Here is a 27,818-nt window from a genome sequence, read left to right on the forward strand (position 1 = left end):
GGGAGGGAGATGGGGATACAGGGATACAGGGATGGCAGCGAGTGAGTCTAGGGGGAGGGAGATGGGGATACAGGGATACAGGGATGGCAATGAGTGGGTCTGGGGGGAGGGAGATGGAGATACAGGGATGGCGGTGAGTGGGTCTGAGTGGAGGGAGAAGGCGATACAGGGATGGCAATGAGTGGGTCTGGGGGGAGGGAGAAGGGATACAGGGATGGCAGCGAGTGAGTCTAGGGGGAGGGAGATGGGGATACAAGGATGGCAGTGAGTGGGTCTGGGGGGAGGGAGAAGGGGATCCAGGGATGGCGGTGAGTGGGTCTGGGGGAGGGAGAAGGGGATACAGGGATGGCGATGAGTGGGTCTGGGAGGAGGGAGAAGGGGATACAGGGATGGCAGTGAGTGGGTCTGGGGGGAGGGAGAAGGGGATTCAGGGATGGCGGTGAGTGGGTCTGGGAGGAGGGAGAAGGGGATACAGGGATGGCAGTGAGTGGGTCTGGGGGGAGGGAGAAGGGGATTCAGGGATGGCGGTGAGTGGGTCTGGGGGAGGGAGAAGGGGATACAGGGATGGCGATGAGTGGGTCTGGGGGGAGTGAGAAGGGGATACAGGGATGGCGATGAGCGGGTCTGGGGGTTGGAGAGATGGGGATACAGGGATGGCAGTGAGTGGGTCTGGGGGTAGAGAGAGGAGGGTACAGCCAGCAGCCTGGAGCAGAGACAGCTGCTGGTTGGGAACCTGTGGAGCCCAGTAAAGCCACATGGAAGCCCTTATAGAAGGACTGCAATGTCTATCATTTTAGCTTTGTTTCTCATTTTCCTCACTTACACTATGTATATCTATAATGTAGTGTTTTTTTTTCTTTATTTACTTTTATTTTTATCTCTCAAAGATTGCACTGTGTATTGGCAACATTGTCCACATTTCACTAAATTCCCTGTTCTTTTGTGTACATGTGGCAGTAAATCTAATTCTAATTCTGATCCATTGGTGCACTAACAAATGTAGAACAAGTCACTCCTAAATGTAATGTTTCATGAACGCAGAGTGTGATGGGTGTGTGGAATGCACTGCCATCGGTGGTAGTAGAGTCAGATACATTAGGGACAGTTAAGCGACTCTTGGATAAGCATGTGGATTATGGTAAAACAAAGGGTATGTAGGTTAGATTGATCTCAGAGTAGGATAAAAGGTCAGCACAACATCGAGGGCTGAAGGGCCTGTGCTGTATTGTTCTATGTTCTGTGAACACCATTGAGTTTATTCAAGCAAGTAGCTGAGATTGTCTTACAAAAGTCTCATTAATTTTCTCACTTCACTTTAAGGCTTGTCAAAATTTTTTGTGGCATTTTTACCACAGGTAGTTACATTTTTGAGGGTGAATCAATAATCTTGGACTTGAGGGGGAAGAAAGCAATTCCTCCTTTCAGAATCAGGTTCAGAGATACACATACATGGCACCTTGAATGTAATGACCGAGGTTTTGTGCCGGCACCATACTCTAGCACACTCATCTTTTGGCATAAGCCACAAAAGAAAATAAGGAGGAGGATTATTAAATGGGAAGGTCATCTTTAGCAGTGAATCTGCTCACGAAGCATACTCAAAATTGAAGCAAGTTTTGCCTGAGTTTATAGGATCTATTTAATTTCCCTGATTTTTAGACTGCAAATAATGTTCAAAAGAAGTCTAGAACTATACATGGCAATGCAAATTTCACTACAATGATCCTTACTTAAAAATTAGGACATAAAATCATTGTTAGGAGTTGTTTTTAGTGGCAATGTAAGGTATGCCACACATCAGGAAGTCATGCTTGATGTAGTAATCACTGGGGACAATAATCTGCATATTGACGGGGTATAGCTAAATTAAACCCTTGTGCTTTGGATAGCAAATCCCTGAAATGGATGAAGAGGCTTCATATTTCATAATTGTTGTGAATTTGAATTTGAAAGATTGCGGATGTCTGAATTTTAGCTTCTGTTTTTTCCTTCATTTTATTCCCTCCACACCTCATACTTCACATGTCCACAGTTCACAATTGGTCCATTTTAAACAATGCTTCTGAATAAAAAGTGGGAACAGTGTCTCTTAGAATGCAACATTGAGACTTAGGAACAGGGTTAAGGTTAGTGTTTCTCTTCACTCTGTGGATTGATGTGTTAGTGCTAGGAAACTGGAAAACTAAGAATGTGAGGAGACTGATGCTGTTTTCTTCATCCTGATGTACTGCGTATGTTCAGAAACTTGGATCTTGAAAACACATTTTATCAAAATTGCGTGGCAAATATCATGATGCAACTGAGTACCAAAGAAGTTATGCAACATACTGCAAATGCAAAAGCAAAATGCTACACAAGATATAAAGAAGCCTTTTGGGAGAAATAAATAGATTGAACATTCCAAGTAGAGATCATTTCATTTACTGTGTTTCTCTCTCCACAAATGCCGCGTGACTTGCTGGATATTTCCAGCAATTCGTTTTGTATTTTATATTAGCTATATTACCTCATTCATTTGTGTTGTCATAACAACATTAACCATTGGGCTAGTAGGAATACTGGCATTGTTTACAGGTTCAATTTCTAGTCGCTTGCTTTTATACTGAAAAACAAAACCAAAGATGAGGTCACACAATAACTCTGAATTGAATCAATCACTTTATGTCCTGCCAAATCAACTACAGTTCTTTAATAAAACCAACCAAAGGTAACTTAAGCAAATATGAAACATTTTAAGGGGAAGAGATGAATACTGGTGTTTTGGATAGTTATGAAAATACTATTTACGTCTCCTGTAACTGGTTAGTTATGAGGCATGCGTGAAGTGAGGTGGTACATTTTCAACACAATTCCTAGTGGCCATGGGGAGAAAACTGATAAGAGTTAACACGTGATGGCATACCGTGACTTTTCAGAGATTAGAACCCAGTTTAAATTTTGCAGCACTGAAGTTTTCAATGCATCTGGCTGGAACATTGCCAACTTTTTTCAGCACAAGAGTGTTTCAAGGCAACATTGTAGTTTTACCAAATTTTTGGAACTTTTGACTCCTGGCAGACCAGAGATCAGAGTGACTTGTGGGGTAAAATATCCAGTTGTCATGCTACAGCAACACCACTAGAGAAGGCTTTCGGATAAAAGCCTGGAAAGGACAGATCTTTGTTGAATATAATCATTTTGAAAACATCAAGAAATATTTTTACAATTCTTTTATGTGGCTAAATACCCCCATGGTGAAATTTACACCAATGGAAATGTTTATGCCTATTATTGCATTGGAGACACAGATTTAATTCCCTTTCTCTGCTGTGAAAGATGGAAATGAAACATTTGGAATCTTGAATTTGAAAAAATGTTCCCTGATTTGCCCCTTAAGCCTTAAAGAGTGACTGTAGAATATTGCCATTAAGTAGCAACTTCTTTTTATGCAGTTGCATCTAATTGAAGCTGCCGAGTTGCCTTATTGATACACCATTTCCAATTCTTCTCTCCTTCTCTGGGAAACTAGATGGTGCCCATTCCCTGCACGCAAATCACAGCAGGTACCTGGTAGCTGCATCTCACCAACTGCATTTCCCAGCCATCAGTCACCTGCTTCTTCACAACATCCTTGCTCGTTGAGTGGGCACCATTCCCATTGACCCACAAGTTGACATTGGCAAAAAGCGAGTACATCCTTTTGCCTCCATCAGGCAGCGCTCCGAAAGCTAGCGCTTCCAATTAAACTTGTTGGACTATAACCTGGTGTTGTGTGATTTTTAACTTTATAGTTTATAGCTTGCTTTCTTAGCACTCGTTCACTTTGTGCTATCTGGTGATTACCAGGCTCTGTAAACTTCACAGCATTGTATGCAGAGCATACTCACTGACTTTACCACAGACTAATGGAATAGCAGCCTGTGTGTGGCTAGCATTGATTTCAAGGTGTATAAGGTGCTCTCTTCCAGGCTGCCTATCTCAGTGGCTGGTATTGCTGTTTAGCACAAAAGGAGAGGCAGGCAGCTCGTGATAGTGGGAAGTACTGAATGTTCAAAGGGATGCATGTGTTGCTGGACATGGGGCTCGATGCTCTGTCAAGGTCACACCTGTAGCAATGCGCCAGCTGGTTCCACATTTTATGTTTTCAAGCAATGTGGCCCAATGTGAAATTCAAAAGAATGCTCTCCTTCATGGGATGAAGGGGGTTTACAGTCAGTCAGAAAATACCACCACAGTCAAAAAGCTCATCTGATTTCAGTCCAGGGGATTGGTCATGGTCAGTCAGGATGTTAGCCCCACCAGAGCCTAGACCCTGGCACATGCCCTCTACATTGTGCTTACTCCACATTAATGTGAAACACATTGACTGATCGCAGTCCCCCATCATTCTCCCTGTATCTGCGTGGGTTTCCTCCGGGTGCTCAGGTTTCCTCCCGCAGTCCAAAGATGTCCAGGTGAGGGTGTGTTAGCCATGGGAAATGTGGGGTTACAGGTAAGGGTGAGACTTTCTCCGCCAATTCGGTGTGAACCCGATGAGCTTCCTGTACTGTAGGGATTCTCTGAATCCCTGAAGTCTGTAGTTATCTTTAATCAAGGAGGGGTTTGCTGGTGACAGTTGAGCAATGTTTGGCCATTCTCTGTCTTTTCTTCATCCTTAGGATAGCTCGAGTAACTAAATCAGATTGAGCAGTAAAAATTAAACTTCAGCGGATATATTTAACAGCGCAAATGAAGGTATGCTTACAAAAGCGAACAACTATGTACTCAAACCATCTATATGCATTTTGTAAGTTTTTTTTCTCCTGTGTCTTCCATTATCTAAGTGCTGTCCCAACTTCAGCCAGGATGAAGACTGTGTGTGCTGGTGTTCATGATGTGACGCTTTTTGGTAGAGACAGACGAGGCCTGCTGACTTTCCTCTCTGTTCTTGGTTTGAAATGCTGCAGGCTTTGGGATCATAGGCAGGGAAAGTGGATAGCAGTGTGGGGGGGGGGATGACCTTGAGAAATTCAAGCTGTAGCAACAGCAGGCTAAAATCTGGATGTACATAGGATGCTCTGTGACTGCGCGTTACGAGTTTATTTATTAAGTAAACTTGTTTCAGATTTCCAAATAAAGTTACTCATTCTGCTTGAGTGTGGTAATTTTGTTAAGGAACATTGTACAAGAATACAGAAATTTTAACATTTTCTCAGCAAATATCAATATTTAAAAGACACGAATTAAGAGATAATTAACACATTTATTTGGCTGATATAGAGTTTTCTGTCTGGCATACTATTTTATTTGAAGCAACGGCAGTGATGTTTCAGTGATTAGCAATATTTCATATGAAGGTACCTTTTGATTTTGAATCATTTATTGGAGCTGTGTTAAACAAAAGCAAATAAAATTAACCCAAAACTCTGTATGTAGCTGAACTGAGATTTGTAAGCAGAGAGAAGAAGAACTCAATTACCTGTTGAAAGCAAGCCTGCACCAGGTTTTCTGGGAATGCATTCCTGCATGCAAAGAAAACATCAGTTATGAGACTTCTTCAGATATGTGGAACAAATACTCACCCAAATATGGTAATCTTGCATTGACTATATTGTTTTTAGATGGTAATATTACTTGCAATTAACTACCACCAGTCTAATGTCTGGCTGTTTAATGGGCTATACTTTCTTCATTATATTTCTAATCAATGAACATCATGGTCCTTTTGACAATAAACCAGAGCCATTTGGTTTCTTGCTTTTCAAGAGGCCTTGTCTCTTTATAACTCCGGTGAACTCCTGTTAGCTGTGCCCACCACACTGTATATTTTGTCCTGAGCCACTCCAGATGATGATATCATGAACACATTTTATTTGAACAGGGCTCATATCTGAATTAACAACCTAAATATATTTACAGAACTTAAGCAGAACATTAAAGTTGAGGGATGTACAAATCTTTATGGAGTTATTCAATGAATTTCAGAAACTAATTATAAATCTAGAGAGAAACAAAGCCACTGAAAAGCTGACTGTAAAACTAGAGAAATTAGCTTAGATTAAGTTTTAAGATGAAAGTTACCCAGGGAATATAAACGTACGAGAATGAGAAATTAGTTAGCTGTTTGTATTGAAAGAAAAATCTTGTGGAATGGTAAATGATCTGACTGTTATGGATGCCACATATATTGAAGGAAGGATTAAAAGGTAACAAATGTCACTCACAGAGAATCTCCTAAAATGAAAAGAAGGGGATACAAAATGCTATGCTCAGGGTATAATGATCGGAAAAATTATAAAATTGACCATGCATCACTTGTAAATACTACCAATACATTCCGAGAAATGGAGCTTGTTACAAAAGAGACATAAGACCTTGAAATAAATGTGTGCACTAGAGACAGGACAACTGGCATTCTGTGAGACTTTCAGTTATTGAAAGAATCAATCTTTGATGGATCAACAGGATAAAGAATGACAGTCAATCTACTGTCAGCTTTGACAGTGAGGGGTTAAGAAAATTAAGTGACTGCAGGAATTTCCAGTATTTCTGATATCTGCAAAGATTCGAATAAAACCTTTCAGATCTTACATTCCGTGGAAAATGAAGGTAAAGTTGCCACAGTCTTAACAGAGCACTGGGCTGCTCTCTCATTACAAAGAAAGAAAAGGACAATTAGGACTCATTTCACTTGAGGGTTATCATGCCTTGGGAAAGGGGTGAGAGAAAATGAGAGTCCTTCATGGTAACTTCAGCTGGGGCAAGAATTGAACCCATGCTGTTGGCATCACTCTACATCACAAAGCAGCTGTTCAGCCCACTGACCCAATGGCATTGAAGCAGATGGACCACCAATTACAGTCTGGCAGTATGCACAGATCTACCTATTCTTCTGATTTACAAGGTAACAAACCCATCAGAGCTGAAAAATGTGTTGCTGGAAAAGCACAGCAGGTCAGGCAGCATACAAGGAGCAGGAGAATTGACTTTTCGGCCATGAGCCCTCCCAACAAACCCATCAGATTACTTACAGTGTGGAAACAGGGCCTTAGGCCCAACAAGTTCACACCGACCCGCTGAAGCGTAACCCACCCATACATTTGTCCCATTACCTAACACTAGGGGCAATTTAGCATGGCCAATTCACCTGACCCACACATCTTTGGATTGTGGGAGGAAACCTGAGCACCCAGAGGAAACCCACGCAGACACAAGGAGAATGTGCAAACTCCACACAGTCATCGCCTGAGGCAGGAATTGAACCCAGGTCTCTGGCGCTGTGAGGCAACAGTGCTAACCACTGTGCCACCATGCCACCCATATCAGATGTAACAACAAAGATTCCTGATGCAAAATTGATCTCATATATTTTGTTCAAGCTAAGCAGGGCAAATTCAGTAAGTTACACCAGGTGGCGTTCAGCTGAAACAACTCATAAAGGTCATCCACACTGTATGTATCTAACGCATTCCCAGCCTACTGTGACCTTCCAGTTTATTTAGGGATGGACTAGGACTCTCCAAAAATGTAATCTCCAAAGACTTCCGTAACATGTTTGACCTTGTGAACACATAAGCTCACATGAGGGCAGAAAAAAGATTGATTGTCATGTCAGTCCATATATTGGTTTAGTATTAATATAAAACGTTGACCAACAAATCACACTGCGTGAACCTTGTCAATTCCATCAATCTCAACAATCATGCGAAACTGTCCACTCAAATGAGAATCTTTCCAAGCTGTGAAGTAAGATCACCTCTGATTATTTTCCATGCCAAAGGATATAATAGCATTCTAGTGACTGACTATTTCATCAGGTTTCATATTTTACAACAAATTAAAATATACCATTAATGGCAATTGGTTTTTACACATTGACTGCCATGTTTAGTGTTCAGGTTCAGTGTACCTTGTGTCCAAGTGTGTTAGGGGCACCCTTTCAAAATGTGAGAGAAAAGGGATGCTCAACATGTTACCTCTTCTCCTCACTGTCCTCAGTCAAACAGTCTCACAGGTTTCATTTTTCACACCATTAAAATCCATAAACACTAAGTAAGAAGTGGGCAACACAATGGCTAAATGGTAAACACTGCTGCCTCACAGCATTCTCCCCGTGTCTGCGAGGGTTATCTCTGGGTACTCTAGTTTCCTCCCACAATCCAAAGATGTGCAGGTTAAGTGAATTGGCTGAGCTAAATTGTCCACATTGTTCAGAGATGTGTAGGTTAGGTGCATTAGTCAAGGGAAACGTAGAGTAATATGGTAGGGGAATGGGTCTGAGTGAGTTACTCCACAGGGTCGGTGTGGACTTGTTGGGCCTGTTTCCAACTGTAGGGATTCTGTGATTTTAAAATGACTTACCAAGTTTTCACATAGCTGTGTTAAATCTATAGGAAATGGCTTATCCTCACTGGCAGCTCCCATGTTTGGGCTTCAGAGTTTGCCCTCACACACCCTGACCATCCAAACATGTGCTACAATGCATTTGAAATGAGAGCAAAATCAATGAACAGTTATCTCAGTTTGAACCAGGGCCAAGCAAACAGGTTTGAGATGCTCACAGTAACATGTGGATTTGTGGAAAGTTACTGGGTCATAGCCAGCTGAGGTCACATGTCATTGATAAGAGTAATAGTCCAATCCTGTGATGAAATAGATGACATGGTGTTTCATGTAAAAAGCTTAAAAACTGAGGAAGATTAAAAACTGAACTATAGGCCAGTTAGCTCAACATCTGTCATTGGGAAAATGTCCATTATAAAGGACATATTAGTCAAGCATTTAGGAACTTATAATATCAAGTAGAGGCAACAGGTCTTCATTCTGCAGAGAAAGGGATTGAAATGAACTTAAGGTCACATGAAACATGTTAACAGGGTGTAAATTTGAAAAGTGAAAAAAGCAAAGGGAAATATTTTAATCAATCTTCATGGCAGAACCAATTGGGTGGATAAATAAAATTCCTTCAGATTCTTAGCCACTGAAAATCTGGTAGCAATTCAATGTTCATGTTTAATCTATTCTCTTGAGCTTAAAGCAAGGACATCTATCCTAAGTTACTGGGGAGCCTTCTTTGTATTTTGATCCTGATGTTAATATTGAATCCTTTTGGCATCAATCATACCTGAGTGAAGAGGATGTTGTTGCTTATCATTCAGATGAAGACAGTGAAAAAAAATGAGCTACAGACAAAGAGTTCTCAAATAGTTAATTCCTTTCCTTTCCCTCTATACCAGGGACAGTATAAAAATACTCAAATGCCCAGAAAGAGACCTTGAGCAGGTTCTTTGTCCAAATATAGATGCAGCCTCATCGATTAGGTTGGCACAGTGACTGAGTGGTTAGCACTACTGCCTCACAGTGACAGGGACCCAGGTTCAAAACTATCCTCAGATGACTGTCTGTATGGAGTTTGCACATCCTCCCTGTGACTGTATGGGTTTTCTCCCTCAGTCCAAAGATGTGCAGGTTGGCCATGCTAAATAACCCATAGTGTACAGGGATTTATAGACGAGCTTGATCATCCATGGGAAATGGAGGGTAATAAGAATTGGGTAAGGTGTGGGTCTGGGTGGGTCAGCGTAGACCTGATGGGCTGAATGGCCTGCTTCCACACTGTAGGGACTCTTTGAGATTGCCATCACCAAAAAGGGGAACATTTATTTTTTTCATTATCAATTTGGTGCTTAAGTTCTTCTATGTTCAGAGTAGGAAGTGTTGGCAGAGTGCTGTATAGTGGAAATATCATTGGATAATTACCCCACAGGCTCAAGTTAAAGCTCTGGGAATAGGTTTCAAATCTCACAACAGCTACAGGTGAAATCTGAATTGAAAGCTCATCTCAGTAAATACAGAGTATGGTAGCTGTTGATTTTTGTATAAAAAATATTTGATTTTTCTAGTATCTTTTTTAAGGACAAAACCTGCTCTGTGTGATTTGTCCAGTACATAACTGCAGTAACCTTGCGAAGGCTCTGACACAGTCCCGGGCTCCCACCAGAGTTTAAAAGGTGGCCTAAGAATGATACTGATGGAATTTGTCATTAAATCAATGGAGTTTAATCCCATAGAGTATCCCTCCATTGTACAAGTGGTTTCATCTTATGACTTATAACATCTATCATGTAACATCTAACTTTTTAATCTTTGAAACCCGCATCTGATGAGCAGAGTGAAGTTTTCAAAGATTAAATATAATCAGCAACCGTTTCCTAATCTTGTGCAATTTGCTGTAGTCATCACTTATAGTTTAAGTTTAATAGGACTGCTTTAAATTCTATAACTTTTCATGCAATCATTCTTTCTATTTCTACACCAGAGGTTTAATTGCCCCATTAGCCTTTGACCTATCTGGAATTCATTTGAATTCTGACAAAAATCAGATAAATGCCTGGTAATGGTCTAATGATTCCTGTGACAGCTCCATTTCCAGACTCAGTGATCCCTGGGCATTATTTTTCACCCCATTCCAAAACATTTTCCTGATTTAGTTTTTGCATTAATATCTTAGGTTTATAACAAAAGCTACATTAGTTGGTAGCCATCAAAGTCTTCACACCATATTTGTGCAGAGCACCAGATAGTAATTTTATATGAATGCATACAGAGGAACCTTGATTATCCGAATATCAATTACCTGAATTTCGGATTATCTGAAGAAGATCTCAAAGTCCCGATAGAAACATTACATCAAAGAGATGCTTCAACACTGATCATGTCTTTTCTTCACAATAATTAAAAATGAACTCGGCTGACTGAAATGCAGAGCTTAAAAATGTGTTGCTGGAAAAGCGCAGCAGGTCAAGCAGCATCAAAGGAACAGGAGAATCGACGTTCGGGAATAATCCTTCTTCAGGCTTATGCCAGAAACGTCGATTCTCCTGCTCCTTTGATGCTGCCTGACCTGCTGCGCTTTTCCAGCAACACATTTTCAAGCTCTGATCTCCAGCATCTGCAGTCCTCACTTTCTCCTTCCTGAAATGCAGCCAAGAACAATACTGTACATCGATGGGAGCCCAGGTACCTATCCAAATGACTTACTGCCCACGATCTCTCTCTCTCCCCACACTTTCTCTGGAGTTCTATACAGGGGTGTACCCTAAACCCCGCTTCCCCAGATAGTCGCTCCAACATTGTCCTGTACAGGGCAAACATGGAACCTATCAAAACATTGCAGTGAAGTGTGTGTGTGTGTGTGTGTGTGTGTGTGTGTGTGTGTGTGTGTGTGTGTGTGTGTGTGTAGGGTGTGTATGTATGTGTGTGTAGGGTGTGTGTGTGTATGTGTAGGGGGTGTGTGTGTGTGTGTGTGTGTAGAGTGTGTGTGTATGTGTGTGTGTGTGTGTGTGTGTGTAGAGTGTGTGTGTAGGGTGTGTGTAGGGTGTGTGTGTGTGTGTGTGTGTGTGTGTGTAGGGTGTGTGTGTGTTATTTTGGGCACCCCACCCCACAAAGGAAGTGTCATAATGTGGGTGTCCATTCCGACTGCTCCGGGGGAAGGCCGGGGAGGGAGTGGATGGGGACTCATGGGTGTTGACAGACGCAGTGGCGCACAGGGTGGGGGGGGGGGCAACCAGAGGGTGGGGTTGGAGGGGACAGACTGGGATGGGGCTGGGGCCAGATAGGGTTGAACGGGGTTGGGGGGGCAGGCAGGGGGGCCGGGGTGGGGGCGGGGGCTCACACACATTGTGCTGCTGCCTAGTGTCCTGAACAGGGAGCAGACTTAGCAAGTGTTCGCTGTGTCAATCCCATTGAACACATGGTGTGTGTGCGAGTGTGTGTGTGTGTGTGTGTGTATGTGTGGGGGGGGGAGTGGGGGGTGGTAGCGAAAAGGTTTGAGGTCCCTTATACACGAGTGTGTGCCTGCTCAGAAACAAACCCTGAGACAGAGAGAGGGAGCATGGTAAGCAGAGCAAAAGAAAGGAAACTTCAGAAAACTCCAAGTCCCAGAGGGGTGAGCATTGAATCAATTAAATGAATAATCAATTATCCAAATGAAATAGTGCCCACCCATCTCGTTCAGTAATTGAGATTCCTCTGTAATACTAATGATACTTCTGGGTCCATATAGCATGTGTAGCATGGATTTTGTTCCAGACATAAGCTTGTTTTAAATTTAATTCACAGGATATGGGTGACACGAGCTGGGCAACTGCAAGTTCCTTCTCCCCCTCCCTGCAAATGGCAGGAAAGAGTCAACCACATTACTGAGAGTCTGAGGTCACACGAAGGCCAGACCAGGTAACAATGGCAGATTTCCTTCCCAAAAGGGCATTAGTGAACCAGATGGGCTTTTCCCCAGCAATGGATAATGGTTTCATGGTGATTATTAGCCTCTTAACTCCGAGCTTCTCTTGCATTCAAATTCCAGCTTCTCTCCGCGCAGGATTCAAACCCAGGTCCCCAGAGATCCTGTCAATTTCTTCAGCTTTCTGGGAGATACCAGGTTTAATGGTCAGCGAATAATTCCTGGATTTCTGGATTAATAGTAAAGTAATAACACCACTAGGCCATCACCTGCCCTGCTGAGTAATTGTCATCTGGAGAAGGAAACCAGTGCTGAATGGTAGATTGGTAAATGTTATAGAATGCTATTTGATAAATTTTGAGAATTAAAGTACATTTTCAGAATCTCTCCTCAATATTAACTGTACATGCAGAGTCCATGAGAGGGTGAATGTTACATGATCTGTGGAAGGAGCAATCTTGATTTAATAAATACTACTTTTCTATCTTTGACAACATGAATCTTTGACTATAAAAATAATAAAGTTTCCTTTGCTAAAAGCTTGGTGGTTTGTTAAGTTCATGAAAAAAGTGCTCTTGTGGGCTCTGAATATCTGAAATCTTAAACAATTTACACAGCTGGATAAAGCTTTAGTCTATTAGAATCTGATTAAAGATTAAATACTTGAGGTGGGATTGATATCTGACAATAAACATATAATCTTTTTACATTGTGTTGCTTAAAATACCTGACATTACAGTAAAAAACAATTACACTCAGTCAGTTTGATAAAAGCAAAGCCCAGATATTAGTTCTGTCTAATAATGGATACAGTTAATATAAAGTTATATGCATTTGGTTAAAACCTAAACGGATTAAAAATATGATATTTTTGATTAGTCTGTTATACTTTTTTCAGTGATATGATGGGGAAGTGAAATGGTTAATCTATGCTCAAGCAAAATTTAGACGTTGATTGTAGTTAACATATACAGAGGTGAAGGTCTATAAAAGATTGCTTTGATTATGTTAACTCACCTAAGGAGATCTAACAATGCGTCCACAGTGGTGACCTCTGGGGTACTTCCACTCCTGTCAATGTCTTCAGCTTTTTGGGAGACACCGGGTTTAATGGCGACCACCAACACAATTCCTTGCACAAAAAGTTTGTGTGTGAGTAAATTCAAAAATTGTTCTGTTAGTAAATGTTGATTAAATAAGGTTCATGCATCAGTTAATGCTGTATAAATTTCATGCTAGTTACAAACTCCAAGGCATGCATATATATCTTACACTGTAAGTTTTACTAAAACATCATGAGGTGACAAAATGGTAGCACAGAACATAACAGGAGGTACAAATCCTGCACTTAGCAGGACAAGGATGCAAGGGACCAGACTTGGGAGAAAAAAATGAAACACTAATTTTTATAATGTAAACAAAATGGTTTCTGTTTGTTTGGGCTATCATTGGCATAGAGATGAAGCAGGAAGTTGATTTCTGGTGTAACCTTTAGTACAGTCCAAATTATTTAATAATTTTGGAAGAAGCAACAGGAATAAAGAGTATTGGGTGAGTGGTAAGATTCTTGGTAGTGTAGATGATCAGAGAGATCTTGGTGTCCATGTCCATAGATCCCTGAAAGTTGCCACACAGGTTGATCAGTTTGTTAAGAAGGCATACAATGAATTGAATTGAATTTATTGTCATGTGTAACGCGGCACAGTGAAAAGCTTTGTCATGTGAGGAATACAGGCAGATCACAGAATTAAGTAGCATACATTGTAAACAACAGGTAAACAGCGGCAAAAACAAAAACCTAGGTACAGGCGAATGTTAAGAGTTTGTGAATCCATTCAATATTCTAACAACAGTAGGGTAGAAACTGTTTCGAAATCGGCGGGTGCGTGTGTTCAGGCTTCTGTACCTTCTCACCGATGGTAGAGGTTGTAGAAAAGCATTGCCAGGGTGGGATGGATCTTTGAGAATGCTGGCGGCCTTTCCTTGACAGTGAGCCTGGTAGATGGATTCTATAGATGGGAGGTTGGCCTTTGTGATTGTCTGAGCTGAGTTCACCACTCTCTGTAACCGTCAAAGATCTTGAATGGTACAGATGCCAAACCAGGTAGTGATACAATCAGACAGAATGCTCTGGATGTTGCTCCTATAAAAGTTGACAAAGGGTATTCGCCATCATGCCAAATTTCCTCAGCTGCTTGAGGAAGAAGAGATGTTGTTGGGCCTTTGTAACCAGTGCGTCCACATGAAGAGTCCAAGAAAACTTGTTGTGGATGACTACTCCCAGGAGCGTGACTCTCTGCACTCATTCCACCTCTGTGCTGTTAATGTGTAGGGGGGCATGAGTAACATCCCGCCGAAAGTCAATAATGAGCTCCTCGATTTTGCTGGCATTGAGAGCTAGGTTGTTCTCAGCGCACCATTTTCCCAGGTCTTCCACCTCCCGTCTGTAGTCTGTTTCATCGCCATTTTAGACAATGGTGCTGTTATCAGCAAGCAGCTAATTGGCATTAGTCTGGTACTTGGTGATGCAGTCATGGGTATACAGTGAGTACATAAGGGGTCTGAGTACACACCCCGAGGGGGGGGGGGGGGGCTCCAGTGATGAGTGTTAGTGACGATGAAATATTGTCCCCAATCTTCACTGATTGTGGTCTGTGGGACAAGAAACTGAGGATCCAGTTGCAGAGAGTGAGCCTTAGTCTGAGATCACTGAGTTTAATAATCAGTCTCGAGGGGATGATAGTTTTGAAGGCTGAACTGTAGTCAATGAGTAGGATTCTTACGTAGCAGTTCTTGGTGTCAAGATGTTCTAGGGAGGAGTGAAGGGCAAGTGATATGGCATCCGATGTGGATCTGTTGGTCCGACAGGCAAATTGAGTGGGTCAAGAGTAGTGGGGAGATTGGAGTTGAGTAATGCCATGACCAACCTTTCAAAACACTTCATGACCATCGAAGTTAGGGCCACTGGGCAGTAGTCATTGAGACATGCTGCATGAGCCTTCTTAGGCACAGGGATGATGTTGGCCTCTTAAAACAGGCAGGAACAGTGGCCTGCTGCAGGGAGAGGTTGAAGATGTCCGAGAAGACCTCTGCCAGTTGATCTGCGCATGCTCTGAGTGCATGGCCTGGTACTCTGTTGTTAGTGCGTAAGCCTTTATCGGTAGGAGGTATTGAGTTTCGGAGCCACGAGGTCATGCTGCAGTACTTGGAGTGTTGCATACAGTTCTGGTCACTGCATTATAAGGAGGATGTGGAAGCTTTAGAAAAGGTGCAGAGGAGATTTACGAGGATGGTGCTTGATATGGCGGGAAGGTCTTATGAGGAAAGTTTGAGGGATTTGAGGCTGTTTTCATTGGAGAGAAGAAGGTTGAGAGGTAACTTAATTGAGACATATAACTTAGTCAGAGGGTTAGGTAGGGTGGACAGTGAGAGCCTTTTTCTTTGGATGGTGATGGCTAGTACGAGGGGACATAGCTTTAAATTGAGGGGTGATAGATATAGGACAAATATCAGAGGTAGTTTCTTTACTCAGAGAGTAGTAGGGGCGTGGAATGCACTGCCTGCAACAGTAGTAGACTCGCCAACTTTAAGGGCATTTAAATGGTCATTGGATAGGCACATGGATGAGAATGGAATAGTGTAGGTTAGATGGGCTTCAGATTGGTTCCACAGGTCGGCATAACATCAAGGGCCAAAGGGCCTGTACTGCACTGTAATGTTCTATGTTCTATAACTGCTGTCCAATATCAAAAATCGCATCTACTGGTGGACTTTGTGTTCTGAAGATTACAAACACAGGCTGGTTGAACATGACTGCACATTGCAGACGGTCCACAAGATGGGTTGTTCTGTACAGTCAGTCATGGCTTACACATGTGGCACCACACCTGCCCTGGCACTTATCACATTCAGCATGTGTAACAGTCGGCAAAACATCTTTTTTGGCTTTATGACAGTATCCCATTAAAGGTTTAAAAAAAAGCAGTTTAAGACAGCTAACTTCACTTGTCTTAGAGATACGTTTTCCTGCCAGTCGAATCTGTGAGGTAGGCTGGACACTGTTCAGGGCTGGAAATTGTGACCAAAGGACTCTGAATGTATAAGCATTGTTAAGGAGAATGCACCAAAACCTACTTGCCAACCATCAAATATTGCTCCCCATTTATATTTGGTATTCACATGAATGTCCTCAAGGGTACAAGATGCAAAGTTTCAACAAAATATATCTTTTCTCAATATATTCAAGATATATGTACCATTCAAATATGATAAACAAAAGAGTTAAAGACTGTACAGTCAATTTAATATTATATAGTGATATTTATTACCTAGAATTACAGCAATTATAGTGGTGGCAAAATAATATGTCACTGCCCGCACTCCAACTTTCCCAGAAACATCCGAATCCAAGGTAGCCACTCCTGCGGGGAAAAGTTCAGCAACTTTGTTAGCACAGTGCTATTACTTAAATCGAGATCAAAATATTTTAAATGATCTACTTGCCAACTTCTGAAAAGCATATCTATTGGTGACAAACTACAGTCTCTAATTTATTGTACCACTGTTCTGTTGTCTAAATCACTGAATAATTTAGCAAATCTTTCAATATAATAAAGAAAGAACTTCTTTGGTTTCAGGATATCAAAAAGTTTCTCATAGCCGTTGTGACCGCTATGGTACAGCAGGAACATACAGAAGTCAACTTGTGCAACACAAAGTCACTCAAACAGCAAAGTGCTGCATAGACATGAGGCTGGGTTTTAAAGTCGACCATCATCTAACCAAAAAATCCGAGCTCCTTGTACATACCACTGCTTTCAACTGGAGTCAAACTCAGCTTGGTGCAAGCTTCCTTATTGATAGAATCATAGATCAACACACCCTGAAGGTAACTGCTTCGCTCCTGATGTCAACATCCAAAACAACTAAAGCTACCCCACTGAAGCAAATTGTGTCTCACCTTCTAATATAGCAATGTGGTATCAAGAAAGAATGGCAGGTACAGAATCTGTTGCAAACATAAGTTGTTGATTTGCAAAGCAGATAAATAGCTGTTCAGCAACTAAAGGATTCAAGATTTTGGAGAAGCTCATTAGACTTTGGAGGAGGACCTCTATACTGCTTATGTAGGTGCACAAGAATAAATGAACAGACAGAAGAAAGTCTAGCATGTGGCTGCAGTTGGAAAGTGAAATTGTAATAAAAATTGCCAGAGTGGAATATAAATTTCTCAAGAATCCATTAAAATATTTACCTTGAAATAAGCAAAAAAAAAGTGGCACTGTGGATGGTGCACTTTTAAAGAAGAGAAACTTTTTTCCATTACAACAGAAGACCAAGAACTGTGTTTTCTGCCAATTGGGAAATGGAGAATCATCTGAAGGCTCAGTCTGCGAGGTGATGGAATTTGCTTTTCACTACAGACTCAACAATTTATTGGCTTTTATTGAAGTGAACCACTGGTGTCAAAGTGGCCCTGCTCTACTGAAGCACAAAGTTGTGCAATATTTGCAAACACAGGCTGGTTGTGCATGACTGGTACATTGTAAATGGTCCATAGAATGTGTTGTTCCATGAAGCTTTTGGGGAAGCTTTCAACTTAGTAATTCATATGCAGTATTTCAGGTGATGCCTACCGTAGAAGTGAACACAAAATAATATTTGAACTTTTAATTGTGGATACTTTAATAGGAACTTAGGCTATAGGTTATGGAGGAAGCAATAACATGAGTAATATTTTAAAACATAAAACTAATAAGCTCTAACCATCACAATCCAAAGGAAACCAATTTATCGTGGCACTCTTGAGCTGATTTTCTCTTGAGAAGTTTGCTAGTCAACAACCAAATTAAATCACACAATAGAAAATAATCATAGACTGACATGAAGAGGAATTCCTTCAGCTGGAAGGTGATGAATCTGTGGAATACACTGTCACAGACGGCTGTCAAGCTTCGAAGCCAAGCCATTGAGTGTATTTAAGGCAGAGATAGATAGGTTCTTGATTGGTAAAGGGATCAAGGGTTAGGGGGAGAAGACAGGAGAATTGGTTTGCAAAACATATCTGCCATGATCGAATGGTGAAGTAGACTTGATGGACCGAATAGCCTAGTTCTGCTTCTACAGCTTATAGCCTATATGTTAGTGCTATTATTTATTTGCCAATTACAGTGTCTCCCAGAAGAAGCTGAGGAGAGGGTTATCTCATTTCAATGGGTTTATAATTAAACATCAATTGAAGATTGGCCTGTATTAGGTACATGGATGAGACTCCCATGGATTCCGAAATGTTAATCAGCCAAAGAGTGAGAAATGTTGGAAAGAAGACAGTGTTTGTGCTTTTCCATTGAAGAAAAAACCCCAACAGCACAATTCCGAAAACAAAAAGTAACTCATACTCATGATAATGGATGGATGGATGAAGAGATGATGGAGAAAATTTGAGAGTTTCTGACCAGGAGGATTTTATATATAAATGTTAAAGAGAAGTTGTCTTATTTGAGCCATGTCCAGACCGCACCTAATTGAGTACAAATCAAGTTTTTACCCACTGGTTGAAAATGTAATCTTAGTCACTTGACTTTTTCATGAGTATGTGGTAATTTGCTTGAATTGTTTCTTTTTATGGTTTCGGTAAAAGAGCGTTTATTTAAGGCTCCGAGCTGAACTCCCCTGTTGTGCTTTGTATTGGTGTCAGGGAATCTTGTAAGTGTACTGAAAACATCAGACAGGTCCCCACTTTAATATCTAGTTTGAAAATCAACTCATTCAACAGCACGGAATTCCCCAAAATGATATTCCTAGATTATGCACTCAATTATCTGAAATGGGGTTTAAATTTACGTTTTTTTTTACTGGAGTAAGAGAGCAAGGGGGGGTGCCAGAGCTTTGAATAATAGAAGCACAATTAGTTGAGATGAATTTTATATCACTAACACGACTGATATGTTTGGTTTCACACTTATCCCTGCACCACTTTTGCGAATTCAGGCTGACAGGTCAGAGTGCAGTACAGAGGCTAACTCAAATGAGGTAAGTTGAGACTCTTGTTAACTGTTTCAGTGGTTTGAAGAACAAGGGCATATTCTCCTGGTGCATTGATCAATATTACTTTTTCAACCAATATTACCAGACATGGGCCAGCTACTAATTAATACTATTGAAGTTCTTTTGAGTGTAGCTGCCATCACTGCACTACATCTTCATTTTCCGTAAGTTCACTTGCACAGAATTACTGGAAAGCCACAATATTGAAACAGGCTACTTTAGTTATCCCATCGGGATTGATGGACATCGGTTTTTCAAAGCAACAGCTTAAATCAATACACCGATTCTTTACTCAAATTAATTTATTCCTCCTTAATCTAAACCAATTATAATGTACTACCCAAATGGATTTTGGTTCAGTCATAAACACTCGTCATCTTATCCACAAAATCAAAAATTTCTGTATTTTTAAAAAATCCTTCATCTTTATCCTAAGTTTTTTTTTAATTCCATTGTTTTCTTGTAGACTCTTTGTTTACTGGAAGTGATGGAGATTTGTTTCTTTCTAAAGTGTTCAGTTGCATGATCATTTTAAACATCGCTATCATATCATCTCCCAGTTCTCTCTGTTCTCTCAAGAATGGCCTCATGGGATATTTCAGATGGATGTGACAAGGTACGGTAAAAAGGCATGATATTTATTTTATTGTCATAACATGTAGTCCATTCCTGCTACTGGAATAATCTGTCTCAATGTATAATTTATGGCTACTTAATGAAGGCACAGTGCTCCAAAAGCTTGTACCTTCATGTAAACGTGTTGGACTATAATCTGGTGTTGTATGATTTTTAATTTATTTCTAGGTAGTTTTCGTAGCAAGTATTCAGTGTGTTACTATTGTTAATGGAATTCTATGATTATTGCTAAGAATTGATATTGCTCAATTCCTCAATTTTTACTGGAAGTGAGTCTGCACACAAGTCAGTGGGGTGATAGGCTTAGAGTTTAAAATGTGATGGGAGATATTTGCAACAGATGCACCATGCTATTCAAGTAAAGTGAACTTATACACTGATTTGCATGCTATAAATTAACATACATCAGTATAGCATATAAACATACTACATGTGAACACCATACGTTTCATCTTGCTCTGCTCGTTGGATGCTGCCTGAACTGCTGTGCTCTTCCAGCACCACTGATCCAGAATCTGGTTTCCAGCATCTGCAGTCATTGTTTTCACCTGGTTTCATCTTGCTACCAAATGTAAACCAGGCATTGTAGATTGGTTGCCCATTATAGAAACTGCTGTTGAACTCAGTATAAATGACGGTTTATTTGGAAGGCTGATTTTGTCATGTCAGTTTTAAAGGTTGAAAGTGGAAAGGGCACTTTGGAAAAGTAGATCAAGGCAGGACTTATACAGTTAATAGTAGAGCCCAGGGGAGTGTTGCTGAACAAAGAGACCTTGAGGTGCAGGTGCATGATTCCTTGAAGTCACAGGTAAACGGGGTTCTGAAAAAGGCTTTCATTGGTCAATGCATTGAGTAATGGAGTTAGGAGGTCATGCTGCAGCTGTACCAATGGAACACCGTGTTTGATTCTGATCTCCCTGGTATAGGAAAGATGGTGTTAAACTTGAAATGGTTCAGCAAAGATTTACAAAGATGTTGCCTCATTTAGAGGGTTTAAGCTATAGGTAGAGGCTGAATTAGCTGGGGCTGTTTTCCCTGGATTGTTGGAGGCTGAGGGGTGACCTTACAGAGGTTTATAAAATCATGAGGGGCAGAGACAGGGTAAATAGCCTGGGTCTTTTTTCACACGGTAGGGGAGTCCAAAACAAGAGGGCATAGGTTTAAGGTGAGAGGGGAAAGATTTAAAAGAGAAGTGAGGGACAACGTTTTCATGCAGAGGGTGGTGTTTCTACGGAATGAACTGTCAGAGGAAGTGGTGGAGGCCGGTACAATTACAACTTTTAACAGGCATCTGGATGGGTATATGAATAGGAAGGGTTTAGAGTGATATGGGCCAAATGATGGCAAATGGGACTTGATTAATTTAGGATATCTGGTTGGCATGGTAAGTTGGGCTGAAGGGTCTGTTTCCGTCCCGTATAATTCTGTGGCTATGACTCTATAAGTAGAAAATCTGCATCAGCTAATAAAAATTGTTACAAATATTGCCAATTACATTCCAGTTAAAACAATTTGAAAAAAATCAATGATTCTGAAAATTAATCTTCCTGATTTTCAATGCACTCAGTCTAAAATGCAACTCGATACAATTATTTACCTGTAATTATACTGGAGACAATTAAAGGTAAAATGATCAGCTTCAGCATTCTCATTAGGATCTCTCCAGGAAAGCCAAAGTAAAATTTGTCTAGGTTTGACAAAACAGCAAACTCACGTACCAGAACCCCGGTCACAATACCTGGAAAGCAAAATATCATTGGTGAATAGACAATCAATAGGACAGCATCTGAGAATCTTTATTACTTCTAGAGACATTTGACCATTTTTACTCAAACGTACGAATTTTGGGATTGACGTATTTTAAACTGCTGTTGTATAAATCACTAAGATATTTCAATGAAAGAGTCTCAAGCTTTAGGAATTGTTTTAAAGTTAAACAAAATAGTTGTGAAGTGTTACAGGTCACAGGCTATCTCAAATAAGTTAGTCTTTTCCTACGCAGCATCACTGGAATGTTAACCTGACCTTAGGTGATTAAATAATGCTCCTAATTATTGAAGGACAATTCCAGCTCTGTATTACCATGACAGCAATTTTTAACTGGTTGCTGGGTTATGCTACCAGGACGGTGATTCATTTGTTGATAATCAAAAACATTTTCCTTCCATTGTTTTAATGCTAATCTTGTTCATTCCATTCCCTCTGCTTCTTTTAAATATAATTGACCAAAAAAAGTGTGTTTAAACTCTGCCCCAAAGAATATGTTCTTTCATCTGGATCTGGAAGCTAAAATGTAAGAGGTCAGACTTCTGCAGTTCGAAAAGAGCATGTAACTTTTGCAATTGCAGTTTCATGTTTTCTTTCTATTTTCTCTTATTGTTTCAATAAAACTTTAAATTAAGCTAAATAGGTATAGCTTGCTTTGACTATTAATTGTCTGTTAAATTAAACATATCTGCAAGTTATGCTTCATCAAGTGAATCAAGATTGGACAATTAGGCAAGAACATGAGCAAAAGCCACAATATTCGGTTCAGATCAAAGAGAAATCATGATTGTTACATCCCTGAATTAAGTTAGATTCCCTACAGTGTGGAACCAGGCCTTTCAGCCCAACTAGTCCACACCGACCCTCTGAAGAGTAACCCACCCAGACCCATTCCCCTCTGACTAATGCACCTCACACTACGGGCAATTTAGCATGACCAAATCACCTGACTTGCTCATCCTTGGCCTGTGGGAGGAAGCCAGAGCACCCAGAGGAAACCCACACAGACTCAGGGAGGATGTGCAAACTCCACATAGACAGTTGCCCGAGGCTGGAACCAAATCTGGGACCCTAGTGTTGTGAGCCACCGTGCTGCCCTATTAGGCTATTGTATAATTAGATATTGGATAGCCCTGGTACATTTCAGACCGTAATGTACTCAGCCTGCTCACAAGGCTTACCAGTGTATCTATATGCAAGATATAAGACATATCAGAAAGTTATACCCTGGAAAAATCTTATTAATAACTGGCTTTGTATGTTAGTTAAGCAGTAATCAACACAATTTCTGAAATCCAACTCGATACATGTAATTTTAAGATAAATCAATTATCTGAAGTACCCTGTTAGTTTTAAAGTGACACATAAAAACAGTGCAGCATTGATGAGAAAAAATGGCAGAATGTTGCCAAATAAACTGTTGAAATTATCAATATCAAAATTGTCAAAATGCACCAGATTAAGAAGAATTGAGCCAATATCATTGGGGGCTAAATGTTCAGGAAACCAGCTGTTCAGAAGTGGGGCAACTGCAATAAATAGGTCACAAGGAAAGGCACTCCCACAGCACCCACCCCTTTGCTTCACAGATCTGGCATTTGTGGAGAGAGAAACAGAATAAATATTTCACTTTGGATGTTAGTGATTTTTTGAAACTCAGTTTAAGTCTAAACTGGGTCAGATGACATACATGAGGCCCCACTTTCAGAGAGTGCTCTTGGAGGGTGCACTGCTGTGACCTTTGTCAGTTAGAGACACTGCCAATGAGGATCCTGCAATGTTTCTTTCGTCTGACTTATTTCTGTGAGGCTACAAGTGACTAGGCTGCTTTTTGGTCCAAAACATATTGCAGGCATCACACACCATTCCTGCACAAGGGCTGAAACTGCAGTTGCCATAATAGTTTCAAGTTAACAATGTGTTTCTGTGGCTCTTAATTGGTGAAGTATCTTGAGACACTCATTTAGCATCAGTAGCTCACTAGTTGGAACTAAATTGGGAATAAAACTTCAAGTTGGTTATTAGTCAGCTGACACACTCTGCTGGTTAATTCCTTAAAAGTATAAATCGACTTCCCACATTTTCTGACATTGCTAATTTTATAAGAGATTCTAAATATTTTGAAAAATCTTATGAAATAATATCACACTTTTTTGTTTTACAATTTGATTTTATAAAATGTTGGTTAATATTATGTATTAAACTTTGTCGTTCTCATGAGTAATGCCAGTTGTTCCTAACTGTTGTCAGTGAAGCAATCAGATTCATTCTTAACTTCTGTTACTTAGACAAGTCTCATGTTAAAACCTCTTGCAGTTCACATAGGTTTAAAAATCAATTAATATAACAAAATAAATATCCTTTTATCTCCCCAGATGATGCTTATGCAAAGAGATGCCAAAAGAAATATTGAGATGTCTGGCAAGTGAATATAACCACATTGTTGAAATATAAGAGATCCATTAACCGATCCCTAGACAATACTCTCGACATCTACAAAGTGTTTGTTTGATGGAATCTTCCACGGTTTTGTCTCCATATAGTGACATGCAATCCCTCAGGTTCAGTGTCTCTCAGACAGGGATTTTCAATTCAATCTCAAAATTCTTAAACCAAAATCAATAACAACAACTTTCACTTATATGCACCTTTAAAGTAATAAACATACATTATCTGGTTACTAATGTTTTTGCAGAAAGTTGCTACGCACAAGTTAACTGTGAGAATTTCCTATGTAACAAAAACGACTATACTTGTAAAATAACTATGATTATTAATAGTTGAATTGCTTTTTAAATTGAATTGAATTTATTGACATGTGCACTGAGGCAGAGTGAAAAGCTTTGTCTTGCGAGCAATAGAGGCAGGTCAGAGTTAAGTAGCACAGATAAGTAAATAATAGGTAAACAGCAGCAAAAACAAAAACACAGGTACAGGCGAATGTTCAGAGTTTGTGGGTCCATTCAGTATTCTAACAACAGTAGGGTAGAAACTGTTTCGAAATTGGCTGATGTGTGTGTTCAGGCTTCTGTACCTTCTCCCCGATGGTAGAGGTTGTAGAAAAACATTGCCAGGGTGGGATGATGCAAGTTTTTCTCTTGAATCTAAGACAATCCTCACTGTACATTTTACTTCTGTCTGTGCCAGCCATTTTTGCATCTTATGACAAAAATTAATGCAATTCAACTGACAGTATTCTTTGAGGAATGTTGGTTAACGTTGTTATAAAGATTTATATCCTATCAGAATTTTATTGAGACATTATAACCTCGCTTCATAAAGCAAGGCCAGTAATTATTGTCTATTCATAATGGTTTTTGAAAAGTGAGGGTAAGCCAAATTTTTGAAACGTTATAGTCCACAACATGTAGGTACACCCATGATGCTGCTAAGCAGGGAGTTCCAGAGAATAGATGTCGGAAATTCAGGAACGATTATGTTTTTGGGTATCATGGGGAGATAATTAGAATCTAGCTGAAGATGGTCATACTGATAGAATATTCACATTGAATGAGCATTAATTCAAAATCTAAAGGAAGGATGGTAGGTGGTAAGCAGCAGGAGATTTCCATATCTGTAATTGACTTAATGCTATTATACCTCCTCGTGTCCAGGGTCAACATTAATGACAACTCTCTCCTGTGAATACCACCATACAGCTATCTATAGTGGCCCTGGAAAATAATGCCCACTATACCATCCTCTTGGCATTTGTGTATCTTTCTTTAAATTTCCTTTTTATATATCCATTACTGTCAAATTTTCATTCTTTTGACCATTAAATTATCTTTTGCAGTCCATTCCATTCTGTCACCTTATCAAACTTCAATCTTTCTCTTTCACAACTTAAATCTCTGTGTTCTTGTATTTTACTTTCTGCCTTTGAAATCCATCAAATGTCTATCGACACTTTCCAATCACTATTTTGTTAATGAAAATAAAGTTATTCAATATTACATTTTCTACATTATATGTCTAGAATACTCATTCCACCTGGCACATTCTTGTCTCTTCACTTCTCTGGATTTTGTCAGTTGGAATTGTTTGGATGACACTGGCTGTCTTTCTGTTAATGTCATTCGTTCTAACCTAACATCCTCTAACTGTACAAGTGTTTCATTCCCTCTGAACCAATCTAAATATTGCTGTCAAATGTGCTCATGAGGGTTGCTACTGTTATTTGGGAAACCAACCCCAACTCTGAACAGGCTGACACCAACTATTTTATAACTGTGGGTGGCACGGTGGCACAGTGGTTAGCACTGCTGCCTCACAGCGCCAGAGACCTGGGTTCAATTCCCGCCTCAGGCAACTCTCTGTGTGGAGTTTGCACATTCTCCCCATACCTGCGTGGGTTTTGTCTGGGTGCTTCAGTTTCCTCCCACAATCCAAAAACGTGTAGGTTAGGTGAATTGGTCGTACTAAATTGTCAGTAGTGTTAGGTGAAGGGATAAATGTAGGGGAGTGGGTCTGGGTGGGTTACGCTTCGGCGGGTTGGTATGGACTTGTTGGGCCGAAGGGCCTGGTTCCACAGTGTAAGTAATCTAAACTTCTCTTACCTTGACTGAGGTCATTAGAGGAACTGACTGAAAGGAGAGAGATCTCAATCCCAAGGCTATAAATAACAGAGCTGTCTCTGGTGCTCTAGAGCAGAGTGGCAACACTGCGAGTTTGGTGAAAGGGGAGTGTCAAGGAGACCAGGATTTGGATAGCTACAGAAGAAGTTTTTTTTAATGTTGAAGTGTGACATTGCAGGGAGATATGAGCTGATGCAGCGAGACCTGAAAACCAGCAGGAAATGAGTGGCGACCTTGGTAAGACCAGGTAAATACTTACCCAGTTTTTAAAAGTAAAAATTGTTGATTTTGTTTAGATTTAAGTACAGGAATGGGGTAAGATCAAAAGTATATATTTAATATTCTTTGAACAAGAGCAAGTGAAATAAAAGCTCTGGAATCCACATCATGTGATTGCACTGGGGAAGATGTGAGAGATTTACCAGGCTGTTTCCTGGAGAGTTTCAGGTCTGAAGAGAGACTGGACAGTTTGAGGCTGTTTTGAGCAGAGGAGACTGAGAGGGACATGATTGAGATGGATAATATTGACGAGCATAGAAAGGGTAGACAGGCAGAAACATTTTTCTTTGATGGAGGGTTCAATGACCTGGGACACAGATTTAAGGTGGGGAGATGTGAGGAAAAGCTTTTTCACCCAGACATTGGAATAGTTTTTAACCCATTGCCCCTAAAGGTGGTAGGGGCTGAAATCCTCTTATCATTGAAGAAGTATTTAGGTGTGCACTCACAAAATCAAGCCACACAAGGTTATTGCAGGACAATGGGATTACAATGGGTAGAATGCTTATTTTTGACTGGCATGGACGTGATGGGCGGAAGAGTATTTTAGATTGAGGCATGACAAGGCAGTTCAGCCAGGAGGAATGCTTCTCTTGTCAAATGCACAGAGTCAGGGACACCTCCAATGACCAGGGCAAGCACTTATGCAAGATGTGTCTTCACTAATTGGAAATCTATGTTTTGAATCTGGAGCTATGCCTGGAATTACGGTGAGGCTGAGATTGGACGAGCAGCATTATAGCGAGGTCGTCACACCACAGGGGAAGAGAGGGAATGGGTGGCTAGCAGATCAAGTCAAGACAGCAGGCAAGGAGTGCAGGAGTTCCCTGGCTCATTTCCCTCATGAATGGATTTTCTGTTTCGGATAATCTGGTTTCTTAGGGGAATGCAGCAAGAGTCAAGACTCTGACATCAGGAGGGGCTCAGCAGCTCAAGGTGGAAGAAAAAAGATTGGGAGAGCAATGGGGTTAGGGGATCCTATCATAAAAGGGAACAGAGAGAGAGAATACTGTATCACAGACATGACGGCCAGATGGTTTGTTCCCTCCCTGGTGCCAGGTCACTGAGCAGTTGCAGGACATTCTAAAGTGGGAGGGAGAGCAACCAGTAGTCATGGTCCATGGTTATCCCAACAAGAGGGAAGAGACCCTACAGCAAAGTATAGGCAGCTATAGGAAATAAATTTAAAAACCTGGAGTTTATTAAGCAAAGAAAATCACTTAAAAATCTGATCTCCAGAACCAGGGGTCACAATTTAAAGATACGCAATACGTCATTTGGTATTGAGGTGAGGAGAAATAATAGAGTCTTAG

The 27,818-nt window shown here is 40.6% G+C and overlaps 1 protein-coding gene across 1 annotated transcript in view; it reads right to left on the reverse strand.

Moving 5' to 3' along the window:
* The window catches only part of slc1a1 (solute carrier family 1 member 1), a 66,858-nt gene that overhangs the window by 14,307 nt on the left and 24,733 nt on the right, over nt 1-27,818 (reverse strand). Inside the window, exons 2-6 of the mRNA XM_060846777.1 lie at nt 21,480-21,620; nt 16,528-16,620; nt 13,217-13,331; nt 5,438-5,480; nt 2,507-2,602 (exon numbers count right to left, since the gene is read on the reverse strand). Coding sequence (XP_060702760.1) covers nt 2,507-2,602; nt 5,438-5,480; nt 13,217-13,331; nt 16,528-16,620; nt 21,480-21,620 — 488 coding nt within the window. The remainder of the gene's footprint in view (nt 1-2,506; nt 2,603-5,437; nt 5,481-13,216; nt 13,332-16,527; nt 16,621-21,479; nt 21,621-27,818) is intronic.

The sequence above is a fragment of the Hemiscyllium ocellatum genome, chromosome 2, assembly GCF_020745735.1.
Source record: "Hemiscyllium ocellatum isolate sHemOce1 chromosome 2, sHemOce1.pat.X.cur, whole genome shotgun sequence".
NCBI classification, from domain to species: domain Eukaryota; kingdom Metazoa; phylum Chordata; class Chondrichthyes; order Orectolobiformes; family Hemiscylliidae; genus Hemiscyllium; species Hemiscyllium ocellatum.